The 12,493-nt window shown below is 37.6% G+C and overlaps 1 protein-coding gene across 5 annotated transcripts in view; it reads left to right on the forward strand.

The window, feature by feature from the left end:
* ARMC2 (armadillo repeat containing 2) overlaps positions 1 to 12,493 on the forward strand; it is a 66,887-nt gene that overhangs the window by 6,828 nt on the left and 47,566 nt on the right. For 3 of the 5 annotated variants that reach the window (XM_055811107.1, XM_055811106.1, XM_055811108.1), the window contains 3 exons: positions 1,027 to 1,192; positions 2,450 to 2,657; positions 7,542 to 7,592. In XM_055811107.1, the coding sequence (XP_055667082.1) occupies positions 1,027 to 1,192; positions 2,450 to 2,657; positions 7,542 to 7,592 (425 nt within the window). The remainder of the gene's footprint in view (positions 1 to 1,026; positions 1,193 to 2,449; positions 2,658 to 7,541; positions 7,593 to 12,493) is intronic. The other 2 variants (XM_055811109.1, XM_055811110.1) reach the window with 1 other exon arrangement.

Here is a 12,493-nt window from a genome sequence, read left to right on the forward strand (position 1 = left end):
TATTCTTCACTAATTTTGATAAGGTAATGATATGAATCAAATTTTAAAAATTCTGACCGTATTTATATTTAGATTAAATGTATCTCAAGTTGGATTTAAATACTGGTGTTAGTTTTTAATTTATCGTGTGTGTGAGAGTGGAAAAAAACTAGAGAAAACTACTGTTAAGACCAATGCAAAACCAGCCTTTTCTGCTTTACCAATGGAGATAAGTTAGTACACTGTAAATGAAGAGCTTGTATTAGTCACGGTGGTTGTGGGGGAGTAGATCTCACCTCTTGGCTATCTTCAAATAACATGAGCTAGAGCTCTGAAGGATCAAACTGGAGAATTTCTAATGGATTCTTTATTTTAGGGAAAGAACCTTGATCTTAGAGGGAAATGCACTTATGTAGGGCACAACAAGTTTTTTGTACCAGAAGTTCAGGGGGTTGGTCACATCTTCTAAGGTGAAAGGCAATGACATATATAAAACTAGAACTTACACATTTCTGGATCTGCATGATTTGTCTCAGTGTGATAAGGAATGGTACATACGATATGAACACATTTGAAGTGTTTTGGAAATACTACTTTAGTGCTCAGAAAACCAAATCCTAAAGAATAGATGTGCCTCTAGAATTGTTAGCACCAGTCTTTGGCATAACATTTTTTTTTCTTAAATAAGCATACTGCAGATGATGTTAAATGAGTATTTACGAGGGAAATAAATAATTTTTAGTTTAAGTTGCTCTGCTCAGGCTAGTTATTGTTTGTTTTCTGCATCCCTGATTGTTTGCTTTTAAATAGATTTCTATGGTGATAATGGTACAGGTATCTGGCTTGTTCAGTGGAATGGTATCATTAGATTCTGGATATGAAAATGAAAATTTCTTAAAGACCAAATCTATGAAACTTTTATCTGTTCTATTGTGAACTGAACCCTTCTTATAAATAATTTGGGTTGGGTTGTTTTTTTTTTCTTGCTTATATGAAAATGAATTTACCTGTGCTTTTATTAAAATACCTTTTTTATCTTTGTCACAGAAACCAATACCAGTCACTTTTGCAAAAGATGAAGAATGTTCCATTTCTTTTCCAAAACCTCCTGCTGATGCTGCAGGGGTTAGAAAAGTCAGCAGTGTTCGGGCACGCTTATTTAGAACTTCTCAGGAAAATTCCCTTTCTGCTAAAATGGTTCCTCCTGATCAGAGTAAGAATGTTTTGATATGTATTATTTCCTAGAAAAATAAACTGCATGATGGGTTTTAATATCATTAATTACATGAATTACTATATTACATTAAAGGACCTGCATGTCCTTTCAGGGGACATTTTAAAAACATTTAAATGGCTTTAAGGCAGTTTTCAAAATGTGGTTTCCAAAAATCATACTGACTTTCACTTCTGAAAGTGAGTTGAAAGCTATGCAGGTGCCTTTTTTTCCTGCAAGTTTCTAAGTAATGGAATTTTTACTGGAAGTTTTTGTCAGTGGGTAAAATTAATATTGAATGCTGAAATGTTTAAAGAGATAATGAGATAATATCATCTAAGGAGATTCCTTGATGGATTATTGAGTGTAAAAGGAGGAGCAAAGAAGAATGATATGTCTTGAACAGATTTCCAACTACTTTGTATTTGTTGTTGAGTTACATTAGTGGAGACTTAATAAAAGTTGCTAAACGTGGGATTTAAAAGTGATTTTCTTGCACATGGGAAATGACATCTTGGTTTCCTGCACATTGGCTCATAATAAAATGTGCTGGAACTCTGTCTTTAATGAAAGCTTACTTGTAATAATGACAATTCTTACTTTGCCTGGGATTGTCACTTTATATGATAAGATTAAAAGTGAGCTATTCAGTTTATTGCAAAATAAGTCTTATGCAAAAAGTACTAAACTTTACTTAATTATTATGTATATGTTCTATAAATATATATTTATATCATGTACCTTGATATGTAGTTTAATCTATTAGCCTTAATAAGTTGATGTTACTAATTGAACAAGTTGAGAACCTAATGTAGTTATAGCCTGAGTTTGCCTCTTCTTCCCTTTGAGGATATTGTAAATGTTTATGTAAATTTTTGTGCAGGTCCTTATCATGTGTACATACCAAGGTACAAGTTTAACAGCTACCTTTTGCTTGTGTTTCTTCATAATATTCAGATCCTGAAATACAATAATTTCTTTCACAATGTATAATCCACCTATCTTTAAAAGGGAAATGAAAATAAAATAGATGAAAGATTAAAATGTTAAAATGCAAAACTGAAAGACTTTAAGAAATTATGTTCATAAGAAGACTTTGACTACATTGCTCTGAATAGTCTCAAGCTTTCTCACCTTTTAAATTGATACAAGCAAATTCTGGTAATGTAACATGACAAACAGTAATTTCTTTTGAGCTCTGTCACGTGTATTGTGTAAGAACACTTCTACAAAATGTGTTCTCTTTGGCTATTTCAGGTGAAGAGAACCTAGATTCTGAAGAACCAGCTATGATGAATAATCTTTGCAGAACTAATAGTAACTGCTTAGCAGACCAAAGGTCATACACACCATTTAATGATGAAAGTAGACTATTAATTTGTAATGAGCATATCAGCAGATTGGAGAGGGAAGACTTCCTGAAAGGGACAGCAGGAAAACACTTACTCCATCTGAGAAGAGAAAGGTCAGTATTGCTTGGGTATGGTAATGTGTGCTTTCTGCACAACCCTCTTCCTAGATAGTAAATTGTGCAAGTATCAAAATGTTTGAAATTGATGGAATTTGAAGGTAGCACTATTTATGCATTAAAGCAAAATTTTGTTTAGATCATTAGGAAAAAAAAACCCTGTTCTTAGGAAGTTTCTACACTTAGAAGACTAATTTGTCCAAAAATTGTTAGTAGGAAGTTGTTTGATATGAAATAACTTTAATTTTGTTTGATTGTTAACATTTCAAAACTAAGCCTTCTAATGATTGAGTATAGAATACTCAAGTTTGAATTCAGTGTCCTTGCTTTTACGGTTCAAGCCTGTTTTAAGGTGCTGTACATTCTTCCTTTAGCTCCACAGATGAGTAGAGCCATGTTTTCAGTTCTGGTATTGGGGAAATATGTGGTAATGCACAAAACCCAGGCTTAAACTCATTGGCAATAGAGGCAGAATATTTCTGTGGCTTTGCATTTTTTTTCAGTTCATTTTTTTTTCATGACCTAACAGGTGAAAGAGAGTAATGAGACTTATGTGCGTGCAGTCTGTTTTTACTGAACCTAGGTTATTACATCCATTCTGTAACTCACAATTAAGTCCTTCTTTTTTCCTTCCCCGCCCCTCCTTTTGATTCAGATCTGAATTCTTGCACAGTGAGGAATAGTCTGTGGCACTATGCTCAGTAGGTGTATTGGTTGCTACATTAGTAGATGGATGAACAACTGTTTTGTGCTAGTAACGTTCACAGATCTGACAGTCTCTACAATAAAGAATGAATAAGAGTTTATTTCCAAAACATGTCCTATAAACACTTGGTCACTATTAAATATGTTTGCCAGTAGGTATATTCTTTCTACCATGTTTTTATGCTTAGGAAAAAAATATTTCCCTGGATATTCTTAAGCACCTTCGATGTTAAGGAGTATATTCTTAATTTTATAAAATGAAACGTGTTTCATTTACTAACTTGATGATATTGCTGAATAGTTTAGAGAATGTTGTCCATTGAGGCTGTTACAGCAAATGATATGTAGCAGTGCTATTGTAGCACTCTGAAATTAAACTGGAAGCAGGATTATTTTTTTTTAAAAAAAGACATTCTGAAAGACTTGAGACTTGCGGGAGCAAAGAAGCAGCTTCATAGATATGGAAGGAGGGAAAACAAGAAACTAAGTCCAATGCCAGTGGTGAAAAATTTGGGTGAAGGAAAGTGCCAAGGGGAATGTTTCAGTGCAGAATCATTTTCTCCCATTAAAGTCAGTGACCCAAAAGACTTTTTAGGTAAAGGCTGTATGGATTATCATACTACATCAGTTACTGTAATTTGACTTTTATTTAGTAAAGGTGTGGTGTGAAGTACTTCGGTGTGGCAGTTGAAATGGGTAGTTAGTTAATGGTATCCAAGTGTTTCTAATAAGAAAAGGTTAGTTGATACTTCTGCTAAATGGAAAGCGTGGCCTTCCTTCTGAGTCTTAAGTTTTAAACTTGCAGGTATAATTGAACAGTTAACTCAGTATACATCCTTGCTATCTTTTAAAATTATATGCTTCTCCATTATAAGCTTGAAAGGTCTGCAAGTTTTTGATTTGGGGATTTTTGTTACTGGAGCTTTTTGTGATCACCCATTCATGTGGCATTGTGTACTGTAACAATTGAGTTTTCTGCTAGCCTGAACCACAGAATGTCATGATTTACTTTGATTACCTTGGTAATTTTTGAGATTTGGTATATTCTTAGTAACAGGTGAAGAAAAGCCTATTACTGAAAAGATTGCTTATTACAACATGAAGTCTTACAGGACTTTTTCAGTTCAGTTTCTCTGTGTGAGAGGAGTTTTAGAAAATACAAGAAGTTGAAAGGGGAAAATTATATTTTTTTCAATTTTATATTTTTCAAATATCATTATGCATATTTGAAGAATAGGTTGTCAAGGTTCATTTTCTGTAAGCTCCTCTGGTTTAATTTCTTTATGACCTGTTACTTATTTTCTGACTCTTAATGTGATAGGTAAGATACTAATGATTCTAACCATAAAAGATGGAATATTAATGCATGTATCTTGTCATACCCATGTTTGAACTAGGGAGAGTAATACTAGAGACAATTGAATTTCACCCATCACTGAAATTAGATCTCAAATTACTGGCCTTAAGATAATAGAAAAAATGTTTTCCAATCTTGTTCTGACTAGTTTTCTCCAAAATAGAAGAGTATAACGTAACATTCTTCCCTCTTTCTGTGTTGAATGCAAGATCTGTATTTCTGCATGGGGCATCTTTTCCTTTGTGGTGGTTTGGCCTGTCTGGATATCAGGTGCCCATCAAAGCTGCTCTGTCGCTTCCTCTCAGCTGGGCAGGGGAGAGAAAATACAACAAAAGGCTCATGGGTCAAGATAAGGACAGGGAGACCACTCACCAATTACTGCCATGGGCAAAACAGACTTGACTTGGGGAAATTAATTTATCACCAATCGAGGCAGAGTTGGATAGTGAGAAATAAAAAGCACATCTTAAAAGACGTTCCCACCCCCACTCCTCCCTTCTTCCTGGGTTCAACTTCACTCCTGATTTTCTCTACCTCCTCCTCCTCCGAAGTGGCGCAGGGAAATAGGGAATGGGTGTTGTGGTCAGTTCATCACACATTTCTGCTGCTCCTTCCCCCTCAGGGGGAGGCTCCTCACACTCTTCTCTTGCTCCATCATGGGGTCCCTCTCACAGGAGACAGTTCTCAATGAACTCCTCCAACATGAGTCCTTCCCATGGGCTACAGTTCTTCATGAACTGCTCCATTGTGGCTCTTCCACTGGGCACAGTCCTTCAGGCACACACTGCTCCAGCGTGGGTCCACCTGTGGGGTCACAGCTCCTGCCCGCAAACCTGCTCCAGCCTGGGCTCCTCTCTCCCGATGGGTCCACAGGTCCTGCCAGGGGCCTCCTCCAGTGTGGGCTTCCCACGTGGGAGGGTCGCAGCCTTCTTCAGGTGCATCCACCTGCTCTGGTATGGGGTCCGCTGTGGGCTGCCGGTGTCTATCCATGGCGTTACCCTCCACGGGCTGCAGGGGGACAGCCTGCCTCACTGTGGGCTTCACCAGGGGCTGCAGGGGAATCCCTCCTCTGGCACTTGGAGCACCTTCTCCCACTCCTTCTTTGCTGACCTTGGCGTCTACTGAGTTGTTGCACCCGCAAATACTCACTGCTCTCTCTGGCTGCAGTTGCTGTGGCACAGGTTTTTTTCCCCTTTTAAATACGCTATCCCAGAGGTGCTACCACTGTTACTGATGGGCTCGGCCTCAGCCAGTGGCAGGTCCCTCTTGGAGCCAACTGGCATTGGCCCTGTCAGAGTCAAACACAGGGGAAGCTTCTAGCAGCTTCTCACAGAAGCCACCCCAGTAGCCTCTCTGCCACTACCAAAACCTTGCCACGCAAACCCAATACAGCCTTCCTCTGTGGGTTGTGCATGCTTTCCGTGTACTTGAGACAGAGCTGATTTTTTGCTGATGCTGCCTGTGCTGCTTTATACACTTGTATCAAGGATCACTGACAACATTTAGGTGCACATATGGCTTAGAGTACCAAACATACCTGTGATGCTGCAATATGCACAAAAATAGTACAAAATCCTTTTACTTCACTAAAGGACAAAGATTCCTCATCTATATCAGCCCAAGCAGTTCATGTCATCCTATGACTGAATGGCTCTAGGTAATCTCAACTTCTCTCATACGTTCTAACTCATTGCTAAGACTTGTGCCAATAAACACACTGGTTCAGTATTTGCATATGATACTACATGTCAGGCAGACTTTAATCTATATTCTTTTCTGAGTTCAGAGATGTCGTTTTTCATCTGACAAGGCAGTTAGAAGATATTGCAGACTTATTGTTCAATGTAGTTTGTTGAGTTTGGCCTTGATAGGAGTTGTATATAAAAAGTTCCAATACTATAGAGGGGTCATTGCAGTAACAGAGTTTTGGCATACTTTCTCAATGGAATGTGTTTACAGGTTATAGATGATTGCTGTGAATTAGATTGCATCTTTTTCTATGTCATAAATACCTGAGGCATCTTGTACGAAGTTAAAGGATAGTTTCTATTTAAAGCACATTGTATTCAGGAATAATAGGATGAAGGCTTAAAGAAATGTGAAAACTTTTATTACCTGGAATCCTGTCATTCTCCATATGAAGCAGTTGTGTCAGCCTTGATTCTCTATCCCAGTGACTTAAAATCCTTGGAAGAATTAAGGAAGAGGATTATAGAAATAGTACACTTCATACAGGAGAAGGTGCATGAGTCTTCTTACTCCCTCTTCCCCACAGTTCCTATATATGTTCCAAAATATAATTTCTATATAAAGCTGTGTTTTTTCTGTTAACGATGAAACTGTAAAGCATGCCAAAATAGCATTAATGGCAGGAACCTGCCATGCTATTACATTTATTTCAAAGAGAACAGAGGGAATTTTTTTATTCCAAGAAGAGAATTGCTCACTTTCCATCTCAGGTTCTTGTGTCGTCCCAAGGACTGATGAAAAGAATGAACAGTGCTAATGAAATAACTACTGCTTTATAAAGATACTGGAGGGGAAAAAAGAGAAAAGACCTTTTTGAGGGGAAGTGATTTGTCATTTTGTTTGCAATTCTGTTTTTCAAATAACCATCTAGTTATAATAGAATAGGTATATTAATTGATGGAGATTGAATTTATTGACACGCCTCAGTAAAGCAAGGAGCAATTTCTAACAATCATAAGGAAGCTAAGTTTTGATTACATCTTCATTCAGCCATTGTGCCTTGCCATCTATTTTGATTGCTATAGAAATGAAACTTCTAAAATGTTTTCTGCATTCATATATTTCAACAGAAGTGTCAACAGCGATGGCAGATTTGCTGATGAAAAGCAACAGTTTCCCTGGTGAGAAAAGATGATTTTTTAAATTTTTTTTTTCTCCTCCTCCTCCAATTTCTCAATATTCTGAAAGCTTAAATGTCATTCCAAGACTCCTTAGAAAGATAGGTGCCTTCAGTGAGGAAAAGCTTGGTGGCAAACAGTTGATTCCCATGTGGCCTGCAGTATGTTTTTTTTTTTTTTTAAGCAATTTCTGTAAATAGCTACAAAAGTATTAGAAGGTGCTATAAAGAAGAGATACTATGCACTGTTTTCTGTTGCTGTCCTTATTAAATGCCTGTTTGACAGAATTCTTGAGAGGTATTCATCAACTGCTTCCATAAGATTAGTTTCTCTTTCTTGTGCTGTTTAGAGTTTTGGAATGCTTCAATAGAAAATGATAAAAGCAGGGGACAAGTGAATACTGGAAATCACTTCTGCTTGATTGCTTAAACTAGCTTCACATCTGTGCCCAAAATATTTTTTCCTTTTCTCGTCATAGAAGAGGATTCCTACAGAGGAGATAATTTCTTTTCTGAAGGGAACATCCATTGTGTTTTGCTCTGGATGGATATTTGAAATGAATGACATGATGTGGATATTGCTTTGTTGTATGGTTTAGCTGATACTGCTGTAGATTCTCCAGACTTCTTTCAGGATTTCTGTTCTCTTGTTTGTGTATTTTTGCAACTTCTAGAGTTCTCATAAAGCCACAGAAACAGGAAATTAATCTACTAGCTAATCTTTATCTGTTTCTGCCTCAGTTCCACTAGCTATTGAGACCACTAATTTAAGAAACAAACAATCAAGTGGTGGGAAAGCTTTCACAGGTAGACCTTTCTACAGTGTTATCCAAAGACAGTAACAACACCTGTTCTTCCCAGATGGTGCCTGGTTTTGTATAGAGTTAGGTATACCAAGAGAAGATTGGGCATGAAGAATTCTTTTTTTCCAGAACTTTTCGTAAACTATAGATATATCTCTAATATCTATATACTTTATATAGACTATAGGTAATGTATCTCTCGTTTCTTTACTTGTGAAAGAGAGGGTGGAGTTTAGGCTCAATTTTACTGCCTACTCCAAAGGGAGTCTTTCTACTCTAGTCATTAGTTTCAGGATAAGGTCATTGGTCTCCAAATCTGGGAGATCAAGGTCGTGAGAGTCCTTATTACCAATTGAATGGGAATTCTATGATGGGAAAGTGTACCATGCAAGGGGTAAAGAAGGAATGCCAATTCAGTCTAGGTAGGACTATAGTGCCAATGGATTTAGATTGAACTTTTGTTTGGAATGGGAATCCTCATTCGAAATTGCAGTTAGGAAGATGAAGCTGTGGTTTTCAGACCCAAATATATTTAGGTTAGCATTTTCAGTGCTTTTTATGGTTAGAATTAGGCTGTTGGTTGTCTGCTTGCTTAAAGATACACTGGCACAAATGGATAATGTTTATATTTTCTGTATTAGGCAGAAGATGCAAAGACTGTGAAGAATAAAAAGGACACAGATACAGTTTTTTCATCAACCTCTATTATTCTTGTAAGCCATACTATTTAACATGTGTCTTCATCAACAGCCTGTATAAATAGAATACTATATTCTTTTTATTGCTGGAGCTGTTGTAAGTAATGGACTATGGCCATGATTGCATTTATAGAGGAATTGTTATTTGCTCATCTTTAGGAAGACTCAAGAGTGTACTTGACCTATTTGTCAACATACTTTTGCAAATTATGTTGCCTTTCTATTATTTATACTTGATCTTATCAGTGGTGTCCGTTATAGTCTCAGTTGTAGTTTTCAATCCCTTTGTTTTTGTCTTTTCTGGTGGTGTTACTTATTATATAATCCTCTACAGCTCCTGAAATAATTTTAGGATATCTATATTATCAGTTTTTCAACTATTTGCATGCTTTTGAAAAGCTTCATAGCTGAGAAACAGGACTGACTAGAAGTTGTGTAATTGGTTTAATATTCTATATTTCTTTTAGTTGTCCACAAGTAATTTACTATGTTATGTTTTCAAAGAAGAAAATTGTCTTTAAAAATTGAACTCTTACACTAATTCTTTTTTCTTTAAGGCACATGTGTTATTTATTTCCACATTGTGTTTGTATCTACTTTGTCTGTGAGAGGACATCATAGAAAGGAAAGTTCAGTGGTAGTTGAGCAAAATAGGGACATATTCTCTTAAGTGTCTCAGTGAAAGTCCATTCTTTGTCTAAAAGAATAGAGTGCCTTTCAAGTGCTAAGTTACAGATCAGAAAGAAATTGCTTGGTTTGAAACAAGACAAAACCCACAAAAACATATTCCGTACTATTCAACCAATGAAAGACAATACAGAAAACTAATTCTGATGTCCTTTTGGCAACATAAAAGTTCTGGGTAGTATAATTAAACAGGAATAAATGGGTTAATGAAAAATGCAAATGTTAATTGGCATATGGAAAAATTAATTTCAATAAGAATGAATGATAACACAAAATACATATTTTCCTCATTTTGCCAAAAGCTAAACCAATTCCTATTAGTCGCTTTGGCAAAAATACTAGGATGTTGTTTACACTTACTTTCAAAGTCTGCAGAGCAGTATCTTGTTATTAAACTCAGTAATTACGGTTTAGAGTTAGAACTGTCTTGTTTCCTGATTGCTGAACATGGTGGAAAAATGGTAGCAGAGGGCTTATGTTCTAAAGCAGTGGTTCCTAAGCATTGTGTAACTGAACATTGCCTGGGGAAATCAGTCACACTCTCTGTCACTTGCTCCAGCTCCGCATCTGACTCCCCTTCTACTTTGCCTTGGGGTTCTTGTACCACCTTGTCCCTAGCTGCTGACTCAGGGTTTGCTGCATCATCCTTCTTGTCCTGATTCCCAGGATCACCATTAGTTCCTTTTGACTTTCTTTAGAGTTGCCGTCCTCTTTGAGATGAAGCTGCTGAGTCTGGCTGTGCCCTGATAAACTTAGAGCCTTAAGGTATCTTTGCATGGTGCTCCCCAATGCTCCTGCCAAAAGACCTGGTGGGTAGTTCTGACTAATATAGAAAAACCGTAACTGGCATTCAGTATATAAGCAACCCATTGGTTGATATGTCAGAGGGTTGTGCAGCTGTCCAGAAGCACCTTGACAGGCTGAAGAAATGGATTGACAGGAACCTCATGCAGTTTAACAACAGCAAGTGTGAAGTCCTGCACCCAGAGAGGAACAGCCCCAGGCAGCAGTATATACAACAGTGTATACTGGGGGCTGGCCAGCTGGGAAGGCAGCTTTGTGGAAAAAGACCTAGAGGGGTTCTGGTAGACGCTAACTTCACAGAACAGCTCAGGTTGGAAGGACCTCAGAAGATAATCTGGTCCAATCTTTTGTGGAAAAGGGAGTCTATATGAGTTTATCTGGCACTCTGTTCATTCGTATCCTGAAAACCTCCACCGCGCTTGGAGTGCTGGGTCCTGTTCTGGGCTCACAGTCCAATAGAGATATGGAGCAGCTGGAGAGAGACCAGCTACTAAGATGATAAAGGGAGTCCTTTTTGCAAGGAAGGGCTGAGGGAGCTGTGACTGTTTAGCCTGGAGAAGAGAAGGCTTGGAAGGGGTCTTATCAACATACAAATACCTGAAGGGGAGGGTGTGTTGTGACACCCTCATTGGTTGTGTGATGAGCTCTTCCTTTTCCCCCATGACAGGCACTTGAAAGAGGAAAAAATATTTCCCTGTGACTGCTCCTCTAAGTGACTTATTGGCTGTGTATACTTTCACAACATATCCTTGCAGCTTGTCTGTAGTCCGTATAGAATTTGGGAATCATTGTTTGAAAGGAAGATACACAACTGCTTGAATAGCCAAATGATCCTTGTCAATAGAAGGCATGCCTTCCTGGATACTGCTAGCATTAGAAATAAACCCAGATTGCAGTGTAGATGTCACACTCAGAATGTACATGTCAGTAACATCTCAAAGAACAGTCTTTCTAAATGGCATATGTGTTTCAGGATTATCTGCATTTGGGGGAACTGAGCTCTTAACTACTCTGAAAGAACACCTTTGTGCCTAGTAGTCCTTTTGATATTTCTGGTTTGCCTGAGCAGGCCCTCAGGGTCTGCTTAGCATTGCTTTAAGTCTGTTATTCTTACCACTTAATGAAACATCTTGATTTTTGGGTGTAGATACATCATGTCTGGCTTTCCAATGCACACAACATATGTTTGTAAAATCAGATGTTCAGTGCTTGTATTTATGTATAAACAGTCTGCATCTTTTACTTATTGCAGTGCCTAGGCTGGTTTTAGAGCCTTGTGTAAAGGTAGAATTTGCTCTCCTAGATGTTTGAAGGCCTTCAAACGGGGATCCAAAATAAAACCTGTAAAAATGTGAGTCACATTTTTGGGTTTCAAATTAACGAGAAGAAAGGAAGTTTGTGGGGGCTGAAGGAGGTGGAATTAAGGAAAATACATTGGGGAGAAATTGGGTGACAATTGGAGGAAAATGGAAGAAAAAAGAAGAGCAGGGGAATGCATCACGGTGAAAAACATGAAGGCAGAATCTGAAGAACTGCAGACAGGGCACCCCAACAGCAGTCTCTATGTGCTTGAGGCATTGAGAAACTTTCTGGTCACTGTCAGAAGACACTGAGCAAGGTGGACTTTCAGTGTGACCTATTATGGCTTTTGTATATTTTTGTTGCATAAATGGCTAGTATACTTTTAACTTAAGTAGGACTGGTTTTGTTTACCTTATCAAAATAAAGACAAAAAAAATAAAAGGGCTGTAAGGACAAACAATGAAACTGTCAGGGGCTTGGATTTGCTTACGTGGAAGGAACTTAGAAGATTAGAAATATTCTACAGATACAGAAAATGCTCTGCAGATAGAGATGTGTAGAAATTGTGTGCTCATAATTACAGTTTTCTGACTCAAGAAAAGGGCAGCAAA

Source organism: Falco peregrinus, chromosome 7 (assembly GCF_023634155.1).
Source record: "Falco peregrinus isolate bFalPer1 chromosome 7, bFalPer1.pri, whole genome shotgun sequence".
NCBI classification, from domain to species: domain Eukaryota; kingdom Metazoa; phylum Chordata; class Aves; order Falconiformes; family Falconidae; genus Falco; species Falco peregrinus.